The following is a 25611-nucleotide window of genomic DNA, read 5'->3' on the forward strand; positions in this document are numbered from 1 at the left end:
AGTTGACATGCATCCAGTTAAAGATTAATTGATGAGTTCAGTGTGGGAAGCTGTTAGGGCATCTCTGATCAAGCAGGTCTTATCTATTATCTCCTGGAAATTGGGCAGAAAGAAATAAAGATCTCTGTTGTCTAAGTCTCTTCTTTGTAATTTATATCTGTCAAAATACATAGTTACTGGAACCAGCCTTTTATTTTTAAAATGAGTTTGATATAAAGGTATTAAGATCAATTTGATTTTGTATAATTAATTATGATTTTTTTTTCAACAATCAATTTGCAGAGTGTCATGTCTCACAAAGATGACAGATAGTTGCAAACTATTTTTTCAATGTAATAAAAAATACTGTAATTATTAGTATTGATGTTTTATTAGGCTGCACCTTAGTTTCATTCATTAAAAAAATATAATGAGTAATTTCACTCTAAATGTTTAAGCAAATTGTGAACACCTCTCACATCTAGAAAACATTAGTGATTTGGTACCTTCTCTGAAAAACCCAGCGGGGGGTATTTGTCCCTTTTGGACAGTTCTAGTTCAGGTAGATATCTCTGGTCACCATATCAGCAGGATATCTCAGTCTGTTGTCAAGATATTTAGAGTCTATCAACAAGATATCTGTCAGTAAGATATCTCAGTCCCTATGCATGTGTCTCGGTGTATCAGTAGGATACATTCAAACCTTGTTATCTAGAATATTGATGGGACCAAGTTTAAACAATGAGATATCCAAGTATTCTATTGAACAAGGGAAAAAAAACAAAAAGAAAATGCCCTTGGGACTTTCCAACTCACTTCAACATATCCTTGGTATTGGAGGTAGTGTTTGAGGTGACAAAGTTTAATTGTTTATTAGTGTATCAGTAAGATATCTTGATTTATCAACAAGAATACTAGTCTCTAAGCAGGTACTTGGTCTATCAGCATGATTTTCTCAGTATATCAGCAAAATATTTGTCTTTCAGCAAGATCAGTGTATCAACAAGAAGCAGTTAAGCAACATGATATCTCGGTCTATATAGATATCAGTCTATCAGCGAGATATACCAGTAAGATATCTCAGTGTATCAGCAAGATATCTCAGTTTATCAGCATGATATTTTTGTGTATCAGCAAGATATCTCAGTTTATCAGTATGATATTTTTGTGTATCAGCAAGATATCTCAGTTTATCAACATGATATTTCAGTGTATCAGCAAGATATCTCAGATATCAGCATGATATTTCATTGTAACAGCAAGATATCTCAGTTTATCAACATGATATTTCAGTGTATCAGCAAGATATCTCAGTTATCAGCATGATATTTCAGTTTATCAGCATGATATTTCAGTTTATCAGCATGATATCTGGGTTATCAGAATCATATCTCAATGTATTAATAAGACATTTCAGATACCAGAAAGATAGCAGTGTTAGCTCAGTGTACTAGCAAGTTATCTGCCAGTAAGATATCTCAGTGTAACAGCAAGATGCTTCACTGTAAGCAAAATATATCAGTTTATCAACGAGATGTATAAGTTTATGAGCATGATTTCACTGGGTAGTAACAGCATAACTCAAAGACTTACGAACAAATTTATAAACTAATAAAGAAAAGTATAAAATTTAGCTAAAAATGGATTTGGAGCTCGATAAATAGTAATCGAGAGTAGAACCTGCTAATTAAACAGTTACTACATAAAAATCCTTTGTAAACAAAGATACATAGCGGGTTCGAGTAAAGGTTCTACCAAGTCTTTTTCTTTACTACTCACTAAAACATTAACAGGAGTGAAGATTGTATAAAGTGTTGAAGAGTCGTACGTTTTGATATGTTATTGATTTTGGTCAAATTATGCGATTTCAAATTTTCTAAACGTGCCTTGGAGTTTTTAAATACACATCTGATTTACACCGACTTCTTGAATACCATTCCCCATGATATATTAAAGTCCAGGCTTTTTGACATAGACAGCTGCTTTTTCAATAAAAATGATACTCCTAAATTTACTTACCTTGTCATTGCATGGTCATTTGCAAAATTATTTTCTAATTGTACACACAAGTACTCCAAAGATGATATTAAAAGGATGCTTGAGTTTCTGTTTGACAATATCTATATAGTTTTGGAGATCAAGTCTTCAACAATCTGCCGGAATTTCCATGGGTACCAATTGCGCCCCTTTATTAACAGACCTTTTTTTTTTTACATTCATATGAAAATGCACAGGCCTCTAAGTGACCTCTAAAATTTAAGCGCCAGCTGGCTCCTAATCCAAAATATTTAGTCTCCAATGCAAATTTTTAGTCGACAGGCAAATTTTTTATGCGCCAATTTTAAAAGCTAATATTAGTCAATATACGCACCTATTGGGGCGACATGGGAGGGGTCTTTTGCAATCGTAAAGAAAAAAATCAGCAAGAAATAGAATCCAGCTAAATGCCAACAGGTTTTTTTAAGCAAGTATGTAAAACTCCATCATCTCAACCACTGTCAGGAGTCTTTTTAAGAAACTTGGATCTCATGAAATATTCTTTTAATAATATCAAGAACTGTTAACACGTTTTACATTTTATGCTCGTCCGTACAATTACTACCCAACAGTAATGTCTAGACGATATCTCTAATTAGTGAGAATTTAATTGACAAAGAATTGACCACATCACCCGTCCAATTTACGGTGTGTTCCCGTTTTGCATACATTTGATAATTAGGTATAGAACAATAGGGGTGAAAAACCAGAAATTCAAATGTGTGCAAAACGGGAACAAACCCCCGTTTTGCACACATTTTTTTCAATACCTGAAATTCAAATGTGTGCAAAACGGGAACAAATTAAACCCAATTTACTGTGTTTCTCGATAGTCGATTAATTACCCGGGGCAGCTTATTGTCTTATCTGGTCTACCTGAGCTCTGTGTGCACTGACGCGATACTAAATTTCGTTCGCATGTGCCTGTCTGTTAACAAAAACAAGGTGACAAAGAAAACACAAGATACATGTATGTCCATAGCTGAAAAAAAAAATATTTTCTCCACTTTAAAATTTCTTCTCTTCATAGAAAAATATGAAAGTGTTTGTAGTTCCGGAATTTGATGATCGCCAAGTTAAATTAAAATGGTCGCCAATTTGGCGACTTATAGAGAAATTTTAGGCGCCAATCAAAATTTTAGGTGCCATGGCGACTAAATTAGTCGCCAATTGGAGCCCTGATGCATATATGCATATGGAGTTAATGTCTCCCAGTTGATTCAATACGCAAGAGCATGCTTTACATACGAACAATTTCTAAAACGGGGCAAGCTATTGCCAAACAAGTTGATGAAGCAAGGGTTACTCCAATATGTAGAATCTGCTAACTTAACAGTAAGTAGAGAGTCTAGAGTTTGGAATCTGCTAGCTAAATAACAGTAATTACAAAAGAACTTACGACTAAGATCAAAAACTTTAGATGATTGTAAAATCTTGCACAATCAATGCTTTTATTACAAATTACCTACATAAATACATCTTTCTAAATTCTTTTTAAAAAAACTAAAACCATTTTCTCAATTAAGTAAAAAAAGTTATTTGCAAAATTACATTTTGCTCTTAGTCATAAGTTCTTTTGTAAAACGGGCCCCAGGAGTGTAGTATCTGCTTACTAGAATCAATTTAATAGTAATTCAAAGGTTTTTCCTACTGGTTAACCTTCTATCATGCACTGTATAGAACAAATCGTAATCATATATATAGAGTATAGGGTGTGAGGTACAATTCTCTGATTATGCGTTAGATGTCGATTAACTCAGCTATTCCTACATAAAGAATAGCAACTGGGAATTTCCAAATTCTGCTTGTTTTTCTAGAATTTCCTCCCCAGACATTTTGGATTCTATTGTCCAAGGACCTTCATTCTTTCGACCTTGGAATTATTATGTTGATATTTCTGAATAACATTTATACACTCATGGCTTCTACACGATCCTGTTATAAATGTAGGTTATCAGTAAGCTTGTCTGTCTTCCCTGTAGTTCTATTCTGGTATATAAACTCCAGTCTTGTTTGACTTTTTCATAAGTTATCGTATACATGTCGACCATGTTTCGTGTGGCCTTGGTTTGTCTTTTAGGTGAGTTGTAAACATTATTCTTGATTTATGTTGAATACACATATATGATTTAAACACAGTGTTGCGTGCGGCACAGATTGGAAACTAGAGTTTCTTTGTTCTTGGGGCGAAGGAGCAACAAAGAAAGAAAACGGGAATACAGGGCGAGAGTTAGGGAGATCCGTTGCATTAGTTGTCACCATTGTATTCTTGCCCTGGCGTTTTCGCCCTAGCTTGTTCGCCCCCTGCAATTCCACTGCCTCGCCCTCGTCTTGATCTACTCCGTCGAACCCAAGTGAACCTATACATCTTTGTCATGACTGTGTGTTTGTTTTTGTTTTAATTAAATTGTTTCTTTGTTTTGAAAATACAAGAAGTGCGATTAGAATAGATATTATATTGGATAATAAACCAGATGAAACATGCTGTCGGCCCTCGGGCTGATATTAAGTTCTCGTATTGCTATGCAAGGCAAGCGATATATATATATATATATATATATATATATATATATATATATATATATATATATATATATATATATATATATATATATATATATATAAAGCACGAAGAAATTCACTTTTTTATAAGGATACCAGCCCGGGGTTGAACTCTCGACCTACGGAATCTGTCTCCTAGCAGTACAGAAAGAGCGCTATAGACCGCACGGCTATCTAGGCAAGTCAAAAAAACTTGCTTTCGATGCCGATGGAATTCTCGCGGCGCTGTCCTACACTACACGGTCATTGAGAATGGAAGTGAGATATAGTTATTTGGACATTAGTTTTATTAGAGGATCGTTACCAATACACGTTGTAATGAAATTAATATTTATTTATAAAGCACATTTACAACAACTCTTAAACTAACATAACTGCCCTAAGTGAAGTAAGTATTTCTTCACTTAAGGTAGTTATGTTAGTTTAAGAGTTGTTGTAAAATGTGCTCTCTCTCTCTCTCTCTCTCTCTCTCTCTCTCTATATATATATATACAGTACTCTCTGTATCTCTCTGCTGTCATGTCATTTTTGCAGGTCCCTTACGGACATACGCAATATAGTTTGAACTTTATTGTCTTTTTCCCTGGAGTTGAAGAGTTCCAATACTTGAAGAAACTGTGTGCTACATTTTTTCAAAAACAAGTTTGGATAAACAAAACATCTAGAATATGTGTTTAGTAATTTTTGTATATTTTTCTCTGAATTATACAAGAATTTTCATCAATATTTATCTTTTTAAAATCCCTGGAAATTAATACATGCTGAATTTTTTGGTCTATGAACATCTGATGACACTATAATCCTAAATTAAGAATATCCTGAAAAATTATCAGTAGGTAAGGTACGTTGCATATGTCCTTAATATCGTGTTTTATATACATAATTTGTTGATTATTAGGATTTTATCTACAGCTTCAGCAGTGCACGGTGCCTGTCCGGCAGATTGGTCCAGCATCGACAGTCACTGTTATATGATTAGCCACGGCAAACTCTCATGGCCGGAGGCAGCAGTAGGTCCTTATCATCATTCAGTGAATTTAAATACCTCTTAAGTAAGGTGGTATAGTTTCTGTACCCTAACAAGAAAATTAATTATGTGGACATGCAACTTAGCTATGTAATGATGCTTTTAATTTGTATCTAGTACTGCTGGTGTACAATACAATTCAATCATCTAAACTTGTTTATTGAGAGGTTATGTTGGATCTAGACTTATTTATTTTTATAATGTCTGAAAATTGCTCATTAAAAATCATATTTAAAAAAAAAAACTGGGGGGGGGATACACATAGGGAAATTTTAAATTTAGAGTGGAACAAGGGTCCAGAGAAAATGAACTAAACGGAAAGCGTATATATACATATGTATATATTTTTAACGCAAGAAACATTTTATTAATATTATATTGCTGTAATAAAAATTTTCAACTAATTAATGCTAAAATTCCTATAGCTTTTCCTCTGTCATGAATTTGAAAACATGGAAAAATGTAGATAAACCTAAGTCACCGAAATTTTACGTTCCTTATTTTTTAGCGCTGCAAAAAAATATTTCTCGAAAAAAAAATTACAATACCCAAAGTGGCAACATACTTTATTAACATAAAAAATAATCAATATTTATGTTATACACGTACTTAACTTAGTTTATTTAAATTAACCGAATCTATTGGTTATGAAATAAATAGCAACGGACTTCCCAGATTAGGGCAGTCTTTTTCCCATTTACAAATTTATGTTAAATATTTTGGCGATGATCATGCATAATTGAATAAACTCATAAAGCGCTTTATAAGCGCTGAAATGTAAAATTTCGCTGAAATAACTATATAATTGTTCAATAATCTTTTCACTACATTAATTTGTTTTTGCCACTTTTCTCATTCCCTTTACATGTGATACAATTATATATATTAATTGCTTCTGAACTGAATTTTTGACTCAACAAGTTGACGTCCAAAATGTTTCCGTTTGACCTCTATAGCACCGATTCCTCTTTTTCTAGGAAATGTGTGAAGCACTGCAAGGAACTCTGGCGACTTTCGAAAATAGAGCAGATATCAGCGCCATTGCTTTCCAGCTTCATGGAGGTAAATCAAAGTACTGAATATACTTAAACACGCATAATATAGCTAGTGTGTGGAGTACTTATATACTTACATGTAACTTTTTACCTCTGTGTAGACAAAGCTATAGTACTTTAACAAAAAATATTGTCAGACCTTATGGCTTAACCCATCAGTTAGTATGGGGATGGGGGATAACTTATCATAGCAATTCAATTCTGGTTATTTTTTTTAAATCTTGTCAATTTTGCTATCTGCCACGGCTCTAAAGTGATGGCACTTTACTTCCAAGAAATTACACTACATGTATATCCCGACGTTTTGATACGTGTGATATAGTTGTACAGATCTTTTCTGAATTATTAAGATACCTTCGTTATTTATCCATCCCTACATACTTGCGATCTTTCTTTTTCACTGCTATCAGACATACGGGGTGAGAAGATCTGGGTCGACGGAACGGACGCAGTGCGCGAAGGACACTGGATCTGGGCTTCCAACGGACATGACGTCATTTCCTCCTTCTCCGGCCGCGTCTCCAGTAACGATAAAGAAAAAAATTGTCTGAGCATGGACTCCGACCATCACTTTCAGTGGTACGCCGACAGCTGCCACGAGGAGAACTATTACATCTGCGAGAGACTCAACGTTGTTACCAGGTATCAATACTTAGTACATTCCCTCTTTCTTCTTCACAAATTTGTTATAACATTTGTCTGTCCAGGGCCAAAAATGATAAAGACATTTTATAATCAGGATTTAATTATTACTGGAAATATTTTTGTTTCAGTGTCTCCCCCGGCATTGTAGGATAACCAGAATAATCCCAATAACAAGTGTCAAAGCGATGTACAAATTAATATGATGATATAATCAATAAACATATGTATATGGTCATTTATTATTGTATTCATCTTAATAGCAGACTCATGATAACATTCAGATATTTAATTCTTTATTCATCATTTTGATTTACTTATTTTGAGCTCAGTTTCAATTTTTACACATTCATTTTGATATCAAGTGGCTAAATCATTAAGGTATTGCCGCCTTCATGTGATGTCATAGGTTGCATGATAAAAAATATATTTTGTAGAAATGTAATAGTTATACTGATGGTTATCTTTATATTTCACAGTAAAGGGTTTAAATTCATGAAAAATACTTAAAAAAATTAATATTTCCTATAAATTGGGGGGAAAAAAATAGAAAGGGCAATTACCCCTGCTTAAATTTTATCATTCATGCATTTTCTTATAGATATCTTTACAATATATGGTTTCAGTTCATATCCACAATTTTTATATATATTTAATTATTAAGTAACAGCTTCTCCGTTGTCAACTTCTATTTATGCAGAAATATGCAGGCTGATGATAAATAAGTTGATGTTACAAGGTTTTCAAGAATCTCATTTAAAGTCAGCATGCATACAACTTATTGTTGGGTCGTATTATGATTGATGTGTTTCATACCAATTGTTGGGCCATTGTTTTACACTAATTTTGATTACGGATTACTCTGTTTACCTGATCAATACAGAGGGATCACCGGTCAGGTGTGACCAGTCGACAGGGAGCGCTTACTCCTCCTAGGCTCCCGATCCCTGATCAATACAGACAGCTTACAGCAGATGTGACCAGTCGACAGGGAGCGCTTACTCCTCCTAGGCTCCCGATCCCTGATCAATACAGACAGCTTACAGCAGATGTGACCAGTCGACAGGGAGCGCTTACTCTCCTAGGCTCCCGATCCCTGATCAATATAGAGGACTTACAGCAGATGTGACCAGTCGACAGGGGGCGCTTACTCCTCCTAGACTCCCGATCCCTGATCAATACAGGGGACTTACAGCAGATGTGACCAGTCGACGGGGAGCGCTTACTCTTCCTAGGCTCCCGATCCCTGTTCAATACAGATGGCTTACAGCAGATGTGACCAGACAACAGGGGGCGTTTACTCCTCCTAGGCTCCCGATCCCTGATCAATACAGAGGACTTACAGCAGATGTGATCAGACAACAGGGAGCGCTTACTCCTCCTAGGCTCCCGATCCCTGATCAATACAGATGGCTTACAGCAGATGTGACCAGACAACAGGGGGCGTTTACTCCTCCTAAGCTCCCGATCCCTGATCAATATAGAGGACTTACAACAGATGTGACCAGACAACAGGGAGCGCTTACTCTTCTAAGGCTCCCGATCCCACTTTTTGTGTTTCCAGGATTTCGTCCTTTTTTGCCCTTCAGGATTAGTATTATTTACTGGATTTATGAGTTTGATGGCTGTTTATCTTCATCTTTTATATTTTATAAATCGGTTTTAAGATTTTATGTCCCGGGGGGGGGGGGGGTTATACATTTTATTTGATCGTCATTACAAGCCCGTAAAAACAGGGGTGATCATTTTGCCAATGTACGCTAAACATTATATAGAAAGAATAGCCACAAACAGTTCTTTTTTGGGGGAAAGGGGGGTAGGGATTATCATACAATTTCTGTTTGGTTGGGCCTGCAATATTTAGATCTGTTGTTTAATGGAAATATTTTTGTTTCAGTGGTTCCTCCGTCGTCGTAGGATAGCTTGAATAATCCGAAAAACTATTGTCAATGTGGTGTACAAATATAATGATATACTGTGTATACATAATCAATAAACATACGTCTGTTACGTCACTTGTAATTGTATTCCTTTTCATTTAAAAGCCTCGTGATTATCCCCAGAGATATTTATACATCATTATGTAAAGCTCTGTTTCAGTTTTCAAACTGTATATGATACACGGGCAGATCCAGGAAAACCTCTAGCATTGACCTCTCTTATGGTCTTGGAAGAACTTTTAATAAGATAAGTTATTTTTGTCTCATTTTTATTTATCTATTACTTACAGGTCTACCTGATTATTAAAACTAAGAAAATACTTTTTGAATTATATGATAAACATTCTTGCATAATTATTTTATTCTATTTACCTTTCAAATACATTATTTACAGTGATTAATTATCAAAAGTGAACGGAAAAGGGGAATAACTTCTCTCAGTAGAATACAAATTAATAGAGGCCTGCCCAGGACTAGAATGCTTAGACAAATGGTCCAGATGTTCAAAAATCTGGTAGAAATACGCTTACTTATATCATTTAAACTTTTACTCAGTTTTCTTCCGATATGCCAAGAAGCAGAGAAGAATTTCACAGGTACAATGCATTTTCACTACAGATTCAACAAAGCCTTACCCTAACACCAGAACCCAAGACCAAGGGTCAAGAAATTTACAGATTTGGAAGAGTTACCCTCATCATCATAACTATGGACTTCGAAGAATTAACACTTTTCCACTATATTATCAAAAGCCCCCCCCCCCCCCCCCCCCCCCTCGTTATGCCAGAACCCCTGACCCTAGGACCACAAGATTTAAAAATTCTGTTCGAAGCTCCCATTTTCATCATAGCTAAGAAATTTATTTATCAGCTCAATGCTAAGGAGCAGACAGGATTAATTAATGATTAATTAATAGAATTAATGCTTTTTCACTATATAATCAATAGAGCCCCCCCCCCCCCCTTCCTCAAGAGCCCCAAAAACTGAAGCCACATATTTAAAAATTTTGGAAGAAGCATCCTTGCCTATCATAATCATGCACTTAGTTTGTTTAAATAATCTCCAGTAGCAGAGAAGATTTTCAAAGAATCAATGCATTTTCACTATATAATCAATAGAGCCCCGCCCTAACACCAGAACCCCTGACCCTCGGGCCATGAAATTCAAAATTTTTGAAAAGGCACTTTTGCTCATCATAACTATGTACTTAGTTACTTTATTTAATACCCAGGAGCAGAGAAGAAGATTTTCAAAGAATTTATGCTTTTTCACTATATAATCTATAGAGCCCCGCCCTAACACCAGAACCCCTGACCCTGGGGCCATGAATTTCACAATTTTGGAAGAGGCTCTCTTGGTCATCATAACTATGTACTTAGTTACTTTATTCAATACCCAGGAGCAGAGAAGAAGATTTTCAAAGAAATTATGCTTTTTCACTATATAATCTATAGAGCCCCGCCCTAACACCAGAACCCCTGACCCTGGGGCCATGAATTTCACAAATTTGGAAGAGGCTCTCTTGGTCATCATAACTATGTACTTAGTTACTTTATTTAATACCCAGGAGCAGAGAAGAAGATCTTCAAAGAATTAATGCACTTTCACTATATGATGTATATAGCCCCACCCTGGGGCCAGAACCCCTGACCCTGGGGCCATGAATTTCACAATTTTGGAACAGGCACTCTTGCTCATCATAACTATGTACTTAGTTACTTTTTTTAATACCCAGGAGCACAGAAGAAGATTTTCAAAGAATTAATACATTTTCACTATATAATCAATAGAGCCCCGCCCTAACACCAGAACCCCTGACCCTGGGGCCATGAATTTCACAATTTTGGAAGAGGCACTCTTGCTCTTCATAACTATGTACTTAGTTACTTTATTTAATACCCAGGAGCACAGAAGAAGATTTTCAAAGAAATAATGCACTTTCACTATATGATCTATATAGCCCCACCCTGGGGCCAGAACCCCTGACCCAGGGGCCATGAATTTCACAATTTCTGAAGAGGACTTCTTGCTCATCATAACTATGTACTTAGTTACTTTATTTAATACCCAGGAGCACAGAAGAAGATTTTCAAAGAATTAATGCATTTTCACTATATAATCAATAGAGCCCCGCCCTAACACCAGAACCCCTGACCCTTGGGTCATGAATTTCACAATTTTGGAAGAGGCACTCTTGCTCTTCATAACTATGTACTAAGTTACTTTATTTAATACCCAGGAGCAGAGAAGAAGATTTTCAAAGAAATAATGCACTTTCACTATATGATCTATATAGCCCCACCCTGGGGCCAGAACCCCTGACCCTGGGGCCATGAATTTCACAATTTTGGTAGAGGGCTCATTGCTTGTTACAATGATGCCAACAGTTTGACTGCTTGATGTCCTGGAGTAAAGAAGATTTTTAAAGATTGCATTATTTTTGGTGGTTTTAGCCCCACCCCTCAGGCCCCAGGGGGGCAGGGACCATGAAATTCAGAATTTTTGTTCCCCTTCACCCATAGATGCTATATGCCAAATTTGGTTGAAATTGGTTAAGCGGTTTCAGAGAAGAAGCTAAAAATGTTCAAATGTTAACACACGACGCACGCCGACGGACGAGAACGGATAGCAATAGGTCACCTGAGTGACTCAGGTGATCTAAAAAGGGAGGGGGAAGAATTCCAAACCCATCCGACACCCTTCAGATCTGCGCATATTATGTTCCGATTCAAAGTGGCAAATGGACTTTTATGTAAATATGACGATATCCAGATCATTAAACTATAGAAACTTTTTCACATTTCACTCAAGTTAATTGCAAGTATTTAAGGAAAAGATAATTTGATCTCTTCAGGCCAACTTTAAAATAATGTTTGCTTGCCCTCTCCCGACTTGGGATGAAAAAATTGAGTCGGTCGATCGGTATAGGCAAGGTTTTTTTTCAAAGAAAATTTCAAAATCAATGCTGAATTTCCAAAATCTATTTTCTGGAATGCATAAAAAAAAAACCTTCCGGGAAATTAAAAAAAGTTTTTGAGTCGGGGCCATTTTTAGCCAGGGCAACCAAAACAAATTTTGAAATATGGCCTCATGATAATTAACATTTTATTGAATTTTTCTATCGAAACATTGCCTGCGTATTTAGAATGAAGTGACACTAGGCGTTTAAAAAAAAATGTACGGAGATTTTATACGTTAAATACATGTACCTGAATGGTCCCATTTGTTTTCAGAGTTCAATTTACCTACTTTTCTCTTTCATTGGTCGTTTTTTTTTATTTATTACTGTAACGTGTAACCTAAGGGTTCGTTTTCAAAGGGAAAAGGGTCTTAATTTAGACAAGTATGAATAAAATTTTCCTCTGGCTCTACTTGAGTCTATGATTAACACTGGGAATTAATATTATTTACAATGAATATTGCTGATTTACTGGGTTACTTGTCCCGTGTTCTATTTTCTTACAGTGGTGACACAAACTGAGGTTCTTTCTTCCTGGGTTAAATGTAGAAGTGGCTGGGCACCTTGCACTGTGTTCCACAACCAAGTTCTAAGTCTGATTGTATACACAAGTACTCTGAAGTTGATATTAAAAGGATGCATGTTGGAGTTCCTCATTGACAACATTTATGTAGTCTTTGGACACCAGGTCTTCCAACAAACTGTTGGAATTTCGATGGGCACTAATTGTCCTCCTTTCTTAGCCGACCTGTTTTTATATCCCTGTATGAAACAGTATTCAAAAACTTCTTCATAATTATTATAGATACTTCCGATCATGTGTCGATTCGATATATCCCGATGAACTCGAAATAAAAGACACCACAGAGTCTGCCACATCTGTTTCATATTTGGATGTTTTACTGACTATAGTCGATAAAGGCTAACTAACTGACAAACGAGATGACTTTAGATTTCCCATCGTTGACTTTCCCCCATTTATGTAGTAATATTCCGCTAACGCCTGCATATAGTGTTTACATTTCCCAACTTATTCGATACTCAAGAGCATGCTCCGAGTATGATAAACTTTTAAACAGAGATAGGCTACTGCCAGATAATTTGATGTTAAGGGGATTTCAACAACCTCGTTTAAAGTCAGCAATTGGTAAATTCTATGGTCGATATAATGACCTTGTAAGCAAATTTATAACCTATCACTGGATCATACCGACATATTTCATACTAATTGTAAGGCCTTTGATTTCATACTAAATGTGACTACGGAATATTCCGTCTACCTGATCAATACATGGAGCTCAAGGCGGGTGTGACTGGTTATCTCACCTCTGGAATTTCCAGGGGTCCGTGTTTTATGCCCTCTTCACAGGTTTGTATTGTATGTTTTTGAGATCGATCACTGTTCCTTATATCTACATTTTTCATTAAGAATTATCATCCCACAAGATTTATAGACATATTTTTTTTACCAGTCCCCACCCCTTAAAAAATATTAGAAATTAATCTATCACCCCCGTTTTTTTTTTGTGGACAACTTAAGATTATGCCATAATATCTAACTGGTACACCAAAGTATGGACAGAGTAAATTTTCTTCTGCTGTAGGAATCTATATACCATTCCTTTTACGCTACATTAACTTATTGTCAATGACAACTGAGGGATCATTATCTAACTGTTGTAGGAATCTATATATCATTCTTTTGAGGCTATATTAACTTACTGTCAATGACAACAACTGAGTGATCATTATATAACTGTTGTAGGAATCTATGTACCATTCCTTTGAGGCTACATTAACTTATTGTCAATGACAACAACGGAGTGTTCATTATTTAACTGCTGTAGGAATCTATGTACCATTCCTATGAGGCTACATTAACTTATTGTCAATGACAACAACTGATCATTATTTAACTGTTTATTGGCATATCATAATGTACACAGCCAAATCACAACACTAACACAAGATCATGTGACAGTCACATGACTGATCTTCTGGTCACATGACAGACAATGAGTACAATTTTCTTGCAGTGAACTGAAAAAAAAAAATCTTGAAACTATGTTTTATAAAATCCATATGGACATTTTTTTCTATGATTTGGTAACAAACTGAATAGGGAAATTTTTCTATTCATGAATTAATAGTTTTTTAGTGTTATTGTGTCTCTATGAGATGCAAAATTTTGACAGTTTTTTTTTTCATGGTAATACTGATTTTTCATTATATTTTGACTAGGAGAACAGAGTTGAGTATATCCAATAATAGTCTCTTCTCCGACTCTCAGTTAATGATTCTGGTAACTTTATGGCCACACTAGTCAAATGAGATCCTATTTTATTCCTACAGCCAGCATGCAAATGTCATGGGGTAGCTAATAAACAAACCCTAATGAATACTCTTTGGCAATCTAATTTGGTTTTTTTTTTCTTTTTGATGTGAGCAATATTAGTAAAATGAGTAACCTCTTTAAATAATATCTTAACAAGGCATGTTAAAATCTTTTGATATGTATAACATCCTTCGTAGTTTGAAAACGCCATAAAAATAAAAGAAAAAAAAAAACAGACATAAAAATTAAACCCACAAAGAACAAATTTTGAGCAATAAAAATAAAATCAATATTCACCGTGTTTTAAACAATGTATATCTTAATACCACATTATTTAGATGTAAAACTTAATACCACATTATTTAATGTCCTAGGGTGATTTCTGATGAATATAATATCTAAATAACTCTCTATGTGATTTTTGATTTTTTTTTTCTGTTATTTAATGAAAGTTTAATATTTCTGACTAGCTTAATGTGAACAGGTATACAAAGGAGTTGTAACACTTAACATGAATTCCTGAGTTTTAGCGAGGTTAACAGACATTAGGAGGGTTAATACAGAGAACACGATCTAGTGACCCCTGAACCTTGAACCCTGTTCCAGGGTCATCATATTCTGACTGGTTCCCAAATAAACTGGTTTCCTAATAGCTTTATTTACCTCATTTAAATGATAAAAGATGATTTCCATATTACCATGGTAACATCTAGAGCGTATTTCTTTAACAAGATAAACCAAAAATATATAACTCTATATATATACTTGACACCTTAGACAAATCTGTTCCACATTTGCAGTAAGGCACATACTAAACATGAATTATTGCTGAGAACTGACAGCATACAGTAAGCATCTGACTCTTAATAGGCGATTTTGTTGATGTCTATTTTGTACGAAAATAAAAATAAATCTATACATGAATTTTGTTTGTAACAGCACTGCCTGTAAGTTAGGGTTAACATCAAACAAAGAATTTCACTCAGTTAAAAATGTGAGTTCTGAGTACAGACAATGAAACAATACAACCCAAACAAAAACTAGGGGGACCAACCAGTGCCCCCTAATGTTGCAAGGGGGACCAACAGGTGCTCCCTAATGCTGCTAGTGCTCAATACAGTAAAAACATCTCATTGTGAACCATTAAAAACAAACAAGATAATATATAGTAAAAATAACAAGTTCCTAAACAATCTTTTGATTTTTGAAACCTTCACAAACAAAACCATAACAATAACATTGTTTGAAAACAAAACTGAAAACACTGCAAAAACACTGACCACAAAGAAAAAAAAATATATAGCTGTCTTTCTGTATTTAAAAAACCTCACCATAAAAATCTGTTTCTCGTACATGTAATAAGCTACATACATATAAAATATCCCAACCACAGGGACGCTAGTCTAAACTGTACACTTGACTAAGCCCTGAGAGGGGGTCTATAAACGCTCCTCAAGGAGCTAATACCCTAGTACAAATAGGTCACAAGACCAGAGAAATATAAGGTTACTAACCTAAGTGCACAAAGGTTATGTAACCGAGGCTCATACAGGTCACTCCCAGAAAAATTACTCTCCTAAAACAAAGGGTGCTGTTGGCTTCCAAATTGAAAATTGATTAATTAACAGCTTTAGTAAGAATTCTGGGTATTATTTTATATAGCTTAATCATATTTATTGAGCTGGGGACATTTTTCTAGGAATGACCTTGAAACATAAATATATTCATATGAGTAAATACTACACTGTGCCAAGTTGATCTTGATTCAAAAATTCTATTATGTACTTATTGAGCTGCAACAAGACAAAACTGCTTCTAATAAAAATGAAATTTAGAGAGAGGCAACAAAAAATAATACATAATTGTTTTTTTTTTTTTTGCTTACTCTGTACTTCAAACCAACCATGTGGACAAATTTCATCAATATTTTTGAGAAGATCAATTTCAGCACCCTCTCTTCTCTCCCCCCCCCCAAAAAAAAAAAGAAAGAAAGAAAAGGAAAAAATTAAAAATGTGCATATTTCCTAAGAGTACCAGATATTTTCAATGTTTGATGACTACAATGTTTTATTTTCAATATTTTTTTTAACTTTGCAAATCAACCCATGATGAGCCAGGGAGCATAAATATTACCTAAAATGTTTGTTTGTTTGTTTGTTTTTTTTTACCATGCTTTCTGACATCCTCAGAGCACTTTGTTTTGGGGAATAGAAGGGGGAGGGGTAAGTAGGTTGGTTTGTAGTAGTGGTAGCATGGAGTATCATGATTTGACTAGCGGAGGGCATACATCAGCTGATAATTGAGGCATATCTTGTCCTAGCATTTACAATGCGCGGCAATACACACTAACAACTTACCTAAATATAGCACTAAAAGCTGGCACCACATACCCAGCCCGACTATGTACAATATTGTCATGGAAACAAAATTATCAGCTTTTCTTTTTGATTACATACAAAAAATAAATGTATCTTTGGTATACAATCCTGATTAAAATGAAGCACATTACTATTTGAGTCAACAAAAACAAAATTAAAAAAAAAAAGAGATTAAAAAAAAATTATAGCTTCCTGTTTCTAACAGGCCACACCAGGAAATATACAAAATAATGAACAGTCCCTGTGGTTGAGGCCAAGGGAAGTAACTCCTGCCGACACAAAGCTCCGGGCACACAACGAGCGACAAAAAGGTAACATGAAGAGAACGCCACGTGGAGACAGTCAGACGTCAAAATCTACGTAGAAGAAAGCAAAGGAATTAAACAAGGTCACCACCAGAGAGTGTCACACACAGACAAAGTATCAGGGATTTCCCTCTCCCTATCATCAAAATGCAGTTAACTTTGAATGGTAAAAAGTCAGTAATTTTCAAAAGTTTTGACAGAAGTTTAAAATGAAATTTGTCAGTTTAATAAAATAGTTTTATTTTCTAGCAAGTGTTCTAAAAATATGAGTAAGAATATCCCTGCAGGTGCAATTTAAATGATGAAAAAAGTGCCTACTTCACTAGACACCAAGAGAGAAAATATTTCAATGAAAACACCAATGAAGGAATGCAATTAAACACAGACATCTCCCCCACCGAATGTGCAGAAATTTGAAGGACACACAAAGTATGCATGTATTTAAATAGGAAGGTACATTCTTTTATGGATAAACAATTATACATGTACCCTTAAGCAAATTCTGACTCATAATTAGGAAGTTTTTAAGCGGTTTTAAAGGTAGTTATCAAAACCTTGAAATAGTTCATACAACTCGGAATTATAGTGTGTGTTGCTAAATCAACTTTATCCTACAAGAGAAATGCAAGCCAAGAGCAATGATTTATAATTCTCAGGCATACTTAATCTTTTTATGCTGGAAATTTGAAGTTGGAGTACATCCATGTTGGGAAGTGTCTTTAATGTCTCAGATAATTCATAATTTTTAATGCTTCTAAAGCTTAGTAAACAGTGGTGACAAGCACCTGTCAGTGGTGACAAGCACCTAACAGTGGTGACAAGCACCTGTCCGTTTCTCAAAAAGAAGTGGATTCTAATGAAACCTAGATGGTGTAAGATACAACTTTAATTCTACAAATCATAGGGAATAAGCAGAGAGAAAAAAATTAGAGATCCTGTTTTTGTCATGTACCTTGGAGTTTGATAAATGTCTTCTACAGTTATCATTTAAACTGAATAAAAAGATTTCATTGTTTGAGTCTGTGGACAACAGATCGTGCTTTCTATACACAGCTTTAAACAACTACCACTACTAAAACATCTACTAAAACATCAAATACGTGTACAGTATACAAAGATTAGGGCACAGTTTCCTTACAATGTGTTACAATGTAATTATAAAAGAGAATCTTCAGGTACTGGACACCTGGGAATTTTGTGTCACTCATTCCAGCACTCCAAGTAAGCAACAAAACAACAATTATTGGCCAGTAACTATGTTTCCATTCAATCAGTGTTAGTAATAGAACAGTAAATCGGGTGCCACACTTTCTGGTGGTGTAGAGCCACACTTTCTGGTGGTGTAGAGAAATAACAACCAGACAATGAATGAACAGGGCTTCTACAAATCAAGCTTGGACTTCCTTTTTTTTTGATACATAGGAAATACAACATCCTGTTAATCTATATTTATACTTTACCAAAATTGGGTTCAGAATAAATGTTACTTTAAGATGATCTGATTGGTCAATCATAAGTGCACCATTTCATTATTGCCTGGAAATTCTGGCAATAAAATATGCTGCTTGAAAGTCCAAAGTTGGTATTAGAAGCTTTAATAATGAGATGATACTCCCTACCCATCCATGAAAATAAATCCCAAGTAAAATTCAGTGACAAACATTTTATTGTTTCAATGGCTACATCTCTAATACTCTTGAATCAATGGCTTTTAACATATATAATTTAGGAATCTGTTGATTAATTTCATGACTTAAATTCACCACTCCCATGAATGAAGATAAATATATTTTTAAAGTCTGGAATATATTAAGGAATCAATTTTAAGCATCAACAAATGGAACCTTAAATTAAAAAATTATAACATTTATTCGGAGCAGGTTTGGTTGATAACAAGGATATGAAAAGATGAGGTTTTACAGATGTTTAAAAACAATGTTGATCAACACAGACAAACATGTAAAGAAGATAAAGACAATGGAATGAGGCAAGGTAAGGATTACATTTACAAGACAAAACCAACTGCTTGTTGTACAAATTCAGCATCTGTTTTTCTCATAAAATGACTAACTTACAGTACATTCGGTACTTTGATATTTGTCAATACTCTGACAACAACAAACAGTTGGCGTTTGGAGAAGTGACAGTCTCACAGACAAAACAACAAACAGGGTGGTCAACTACTGGACACCTGGGTATCCACTGGTCAGGCAGGAGGGGTGGGGAACTGTGGGGGTCACAACAGAGTGTTAACCACAACACACACTGAAAAGTCAAAGGTGGTCATTTGTGTACAATCTCCAGTACGTCTGATGGCTGTTCTTCATCCCCTCGATGTGCCACCTACCAGTCAACCAGTATTCAGCATATACACTGTAGCTGATACCATGATGTGTGGATGTGAATCGACCAATGGCTGCTGTTCTTTGTGATCATGTGATTACCCACAGACAAAAAGAAAAGTTAGTTTTTACTTACCTGATCTACATAAAATGCTGGTTCTTATTTGAAATGTACTGTCATTAAAATACCTACCACAGTCTCAGTAAATTTTGTCCGAGTGTCTGTCTGTATTACATGTACATACCACAGTGTGTCCCTCTAGTAAGGTTTGCTGTCACTTTTAGGTCGCTTCAGCTGAACTTTAAGTCGCTTCATTCCAATCTGAAAGCCATTCATTGCTTGTATGGCTGCCTGGGCCGACAGAGCATTGTCATAGCTCACAAACCCTATTAATAGACATGATGTAATCCCTTACAAACTTGGACAGACGCATAAAATTGCAGAAATAATGTATTTAATTCTTGATTGCATACATTGTGAATATTTTTTAGAAAATGACAAGTATATAATCTAGAGTTGTCCATATGAGACTGATAATCCCCCCCCCCCCCCCCTTCCCAAAACAAGGCAGAGAATGATCTTAAAGCTAAGCTTAACCTTCAGTCTACTGACAGAGGGATGGACAGACAACTCTATTGCAGGGTGTATAATGATGAATGAGCATTGTGAGACATGTGTGACAGAGTAAATACTGACCAAAACATTTACTGAGGTTTGTCTGTTTATCTATAAAGACTTTGGCTGATATTACGGTTCCAAAAGGCAAGAATGTCTGCATCAGATCCTGATCACTGAACTCCTGGGGGAGGTGGTAAATAAACAAGTTAGCACCATCTGGACCTGGAAAAATAGACGAGGAATGTGGTAAATAAACAAATTAGAACGAACTGGGCCTGGAAAAATAGACCAGGGAATGTGGTAAATAAACAAGTTAGCACCATCTGGACCTGGAAAAATAGACAAGGAATGTGGTAAATAAACAAATTAGAATGAACTGGGCCCGGAAAAATAGATCAGGGAATGTAGTAAATAAACAAGTTAGCACCATCTGGACCTGGAAAAAATAGACAAGGTAAGGTGGTAAATAAACAAGTTAGCACCATCTGGCCCTGGAAATAATAGATGTGGGAAAGTTACGGTCATCTGGATCTGGAAAAAGATGGTAAATGACAAGTTAACATCATCTGGGTGTGGAAAAATAGATGAGGGAAGGTGGTAAATATATACAAATTGGCACCATCTTGGCCTAAAAAAAAAGAAATCTCATCATCCTATAAACAAGTTAACAACATCTCATGAAATGGGCTGGTAGAAAAATAGACGAGGAAAGGTGGTAAATAAACAGATTAGCACCATCTGGACCTGGTAGAAAAAATCAGAAATCTTAAAATACTGAAAAGAATCATTAGTATAAAAGCCCAGAAAAATGATCCACTCAGGTATATCTGACTGGCAAACCCTTTTCACTTTGTAGACCCCTACCATCAATAGCTGGTTAGCATTTATTTTTTAATTTGTGCAGACTTTCCTCCAAGAGGCTTCACATATCTCTTTTGCTTTCTGTAGGGAGCCTGTTTTTAGCTTTGTGTCTGTAATCCCTGATTGTAACAACCTCTGTATTTCTGTCTTCTATGTGCCTGATAAAGTTTGTGTGTCAATAATTTCTGGATACAGGTGTATTGGAACTCCGTCAATGTGTCTGTATTGACTAAATCTGTTTTTTCTGCAGTATCTTTGTGTTATTCTTACACTGCTTATCAAATGTGTACAATAACTCTGTGTCTCTGTTATGACTTTGTCTGTGCTTGTCTGTGTATCTCTGTTATGACTTTGTCTGTTTTTGAGTGTCTCTGTATGTCTTTGTCTCTGTAATGACTTTGTTTGTGTGTGTTTCTGAGCGACTCTGTATTTCTGTGTGTCTCTGTAATGACTTTGTGTGTCTCTCTGTCTGTGTCTCTGTAATGACTTTGTCTGTGTGTCTCTCTGTCTGTGTGTCTCTGTAATGACTTTTTCTTTGTGTTTGTCTTACCCTCTGTCTGTTTCCCCGCTGGTGAATTGGCCTGGGCCTGTTGGATCTGTTGAGCTGCTTGAGTGTTGAATGCATTTGGGAATGATGCTGTAAAATAAAAGGGTTTAAACATACATTACCAACATTACTTCACCTGACTTAAAAATTCATAAAGATCAGATTTCATCCAAAAAATAAATATTAGGACAAGAAAACTCAATATAATCCCAAATCACCCACAAACACTGAACAAAAAGCATGTGACAGTTTTCTGTCTGGGCCCTCAATCCCTGAGGAGCCCCTGGTAACTAATAACAACCAAAGGTCATACAGAGGTCATGAGTGCATATAATGCAGTGTCAATCAACACGTGGCTAGTTAACAACAGAACTGGGACCGAGAAGAATTCTGCTGAATTCTATCATTAATACCAATATTGTATTTTATTTATATATCATAATTATAGTTTAAAGTTAAATATGTTTGATCCTAAGAATCCTTATTAGAATCTTTCAGTTACATCAAAACTAGATATCCCCCAACTAAAATTGAAATTGTTGATTTATTTATAATTCCTTCTTTAAATTAATTAATTTTTGTGTTTCTCTGGAATTCATAAATTTAGAACGAATCTGAGAACAAACTAGGTCAGCAGAATTTTCTGATTCCCAGTAAACACAAGATGTAAATAGGTACAACAAGTGAATACAAAAGCATCGACGTCCTAATGGGGCCCAATAACACCTCCCTCCTAATAAAGGGCAATAACACCTCCCTTCTGACCTTGGGAAACAACATCTCCCTGTATGAGAAATAAAGTCCTATGAATGAAAATAATTGCTAGAACTATTCATATCCTAAAGGAAGAAAAACAAAATCAAAGTAGTCTTATATATAAACTACTTTATTACTTAGTTTTTTAAGTTTTAAACAATTGATTTGGTGGTACTTAGTAAACTCTAGTGAAATTAAACAATTCCTTAACAATAAAAATCAGGCATGCAATTACCATGGTTACCCCACCTTTTGATGGAAAACCTGAGAAATAAAAAAACATCTATTACGAACTTTCAGTTATCTTCCTCGAAATGGGAAAAAAATTAATCTTTTCGTAAAAAAATGTCTCTACTAGAACCCCCTAGAAATCACTATTCATATTAAGTTTTGAGAAATCAAACTATAATAGGTGAAAGAAAATATTGAATTGTTTTGACTTATTATGAACTAGTTCTTTGTTATTGATGCAGAGTAAAGTTACTTGTGTACTAGGATCAAAGTTAAGAGTTTAGGTAACCTATTCTTTATCAATTTTGAGGATGACAGAAAATCTCATATAAAGTAGTTCTTTGGTTTGATGACTTTCTTTGCCTTGTTTTTAAGCCAAGTAAAAGTGAAAGTACACTTATGATCCAAAAGCAGGCAAAATTGTTCAATTTTAAAATGATAAGAGATCTCCAAGGATAAAATACAAGTTGGAAAGATATAAAAAATACGAACAAGCAAACAGACAAGATGATGTATCCAGTCAAAAGCTATTAAATATATATACATGATATTTAATGTTTTGTAAGAAGATATGGAATTTATTACTTAGGGCATATTTTTTTGTTATTTTCGTAAGTGCAATGCATGAGTGAAACTATCAGAATATCCTGTCTCATGAGTGAAATAAATTCCATATCCAACTACAATACATTGAATTTTCTATTTATTACATTTTCTTGTCCCCCCCCCCCCTTTTTTAATTGTCATTCTGTAACAACGCGTTGTTCGTAGGTTGCAAGACATCATAGCAGCGCGATTGTGAGTAGAAAATGGTAAACAAAATTAGAAAACACTTTGGAAGTTTTAGTAAGTGTATCGAAATGGTTTATTTATTCTTCCTATATTGAATAATTTCTTTAATAATCTCCACGAAGAGTAGGAGACTGAGTTTTGCTGCAAGTTCCTTATCATCCTTGTGAAAATAACACATTTGTTATTTTCACAATGAAAATAATGTCTGTAAAAATATTAAATTTAACATGTTTAATCAATGGATAAAATACAGTATTTCACGTTGAAAATGTAATACAGTACCAACCAGACCCAACCTGACACAAAGCAGTCCCAGAGCAGTCCGGGGGACTGCTTTCTGGGACTGCTCTGGGACTGCTAAAGCAGTCCCAGAGCAGTCCCACAGCGGTCCCAGAGCAGTCCCACAGCGGTCCCAGCAGTCCCAGAAAGCAGTCCCAGCGGTCCCAGAAAGCAGTCCCAGCAGTCCCAGTGGGCGGGGTTTATTAATTTAATGGGCGGAGCTTACTCAGAAATGAGATTACCAATAAACAATGTAACTATAAAAGGCAGTTGAAATTGATGATCCATTTCTGTCTGAGCAGTATCAATTCTCATGCGACAGTCATTTTTGAACTGTTAAGAAATTCACACTACGCGTATAGAAACAAATAATAAATACTGAACAAAGAAGACGGTCACACCTACTAATAACATGAATATTTAAACACAGTTTTGTGACATATTAATTTTTCACCAAAAAAAAAATCAATTTCTTAATTTACTGTGATTGATATCGGTTTCCATATTTATTTATTTATTTATTTATTTTTTTTATAGAAAATTAAACTTGAGTTGTTTATTTTCTATCAAAACTAGCTTTAAATAGACCTTATAATTATAAAGCAAGGCCGGTTTCCATACTATACTCTGAATGCAGTTTTCTTAAGTACTGGAGCTTTTGAAAAATTCTATGAGTATTATATTTCAGTCATGATTATTTTCACTGACTTGCCAATTTAATTATCGTTAGATTATCTATGTAACAGAAAACAATAATACTTTTATTATATAAATGTTTGAGTGTACATCTGTAAATCACGCGAATGGAACCCTCAGATTATGTTCAAAATTAATAAATCCCGATATAAACGAAGATTTTTTACAGTACATAGATTGAAATTAGTGCCATTGTTGACCAGCATGTTCAGTGATGTGTAACACTGGTACCCAAATAACATGCATTGACTTTCTGCTAATCATGCCCGAAGGCGATTGAAACCTCAGGTGTTGACACCATTTTATACATTTGTATTGCTTTTTATTAAGGAGGAATGCCACACCAACTTTTTATTTTATAGATCTCTGAGTCAACCTTTTTAAACAATGGTTTCAGCAATGAAAGGCCGACATTAGCTCTCAATTATTTTATATGAATTTTTTTGTATTTTTTCAAAGAAAATAAAAAAAATTATTTACATCCAAATTAGATGCTTTGTTGTAAAAAATTTGCTATAAATAAATGCATCACATGAAAACCTAATAAAATATGTAAAGAAAAGCCGTAAAGATACTAAAAAAATTTAAATAAAAAAATATTTATGAAAATAAAACACATAATTTGTGAATGTTTTTTAAACTTGTGGTTAAAATCTTCTTAAAACCAGCCACAACTGGGGAGAACATGTTCATTAATCATATTTATAAAAGAAATTGAAACGAAATGGCCAAATTTTAGAGAAATTAATTTTTTTTTATTTTGGCCAATCCCGATCAAAATTAAACCGATCCCAACCATAATTGTACAATTATTGGAAATAAATAACATTTTCCCAAGAACACTAGTCTGATTAGGTGTAATAAGTGTTAAAACATTATTGAACTTGACAATAAAATAGATTTCTTCATTGTAAATACATGAAGAGGCAATAAATTAGCATTTTATTCATTTTGTGTTAATTTTGATCGGGATCAGTTTAATTTTGATCGGGTTAGGTTCAAATATTAAAAAAATTAATTTCTCTTATATTTCTCAATTTCGTTTCAATTTCTTTTTAAAATATGATTGACAAACATGTTGTCCTCAGTTATAACTAGTTTTATGGTGTTTTTAACCATAGGTTTAAAAAATATTCACAAATAATGTGTTTTATTTTCATAAATAATTTTTTATAAAAAAAATCAAAAAGTCTTACCAGCCTTTCTTTACATAATTTATTAGATATTCATATGATGCATTCATTTATAGCAAACTTTTAACTCAAAAAC

At 34.7% G+C, this 25611-nt stretch overlaps 2 protein-coding genes across 11 annotated transcripts in view; one reads left to right on the forward strand and one right to left on the reverse strand.

Moving 5' to 3' along the window:
- Nucleotides 1-4059: 4059 nt before the first annotated feature.
- LOC133176346 (snaclec echicetin subunit beta-like) lies at nt 4060-9276 on the forward strand. Of its 2 annotated transcripts, none has more exons than XM_061311477.1 (5): nt 4060-4096; nt 5491-5588; nt 6583-6667; nt 7071-7302; nt 9200-9276. In XM_061311477.1, exons 1-5 carry the CDS (start codon nt 4066-4068, stop codon nt 9222-9224), a joined length of 471 nt encoding a protein of 156 aa, XP_061167461.1. In that variant the 5' UTR covers nt 4060-4065; the 3' UTR covers nt 9225-9276. The 2 variants fall into 2 exon arrangements, with proteins under 2 accessions (XP_061167461.1, XP_061167460.1); XM_061311476.1 differs by lacking the exon at nt 9200-9276 and adding an exon at nt 7434-7500.
- Nucleotides 9277-14106: 4830 nt separating this feature from the next.
- Nucleotides 14107-25611, reverse strand: part of LOC133176341 (CUGBP Elav-like family member 2) — a 54744-nt gene continuing 43239 nt past the window's right edge. For all 9 annotated transcript variants that reach the window (XM_061311472.1, XM_061311468.1, XM_061311467.1 and 6 more), the window contains 4 exons: nt 21592-21678; nt 20259-20402; nt 19807-19948; nt 14107-17270 (listed from right to left, as the gene is read on the reverse strand). In XM_061311472.1, the coding sequence (XP_061167456.1) occupies nt 19821-19948; nt 20259-20402; nt 21592-21678 (359 nt within the window). In that variant the 3' untranslated portion in view covers nt 14107-17270; nt 19807-19820. The remainder of the gene's footprint in view (nt 17271-19806; nt 19949-20258; nt 20403-21591; nt 21679-25611) is intronic.

Source organism: Saccostrea echinata, unplaced genomic scaffold (genome assembly GCF_033153115.1).
Source record: "Saccostrea echinata isolate AGI-Se365-2 ecotype Australia unplaced genomic scaffold, CSIRO_AGI_Sech_v1 ptg000073l, whole genome shotgun sequence".
NCBI lineage: Eukaryota > Metazoa > Mollusca > Bivalvia > Ostreida > Ostreidae > Saccostrea > Saccostrea echinata.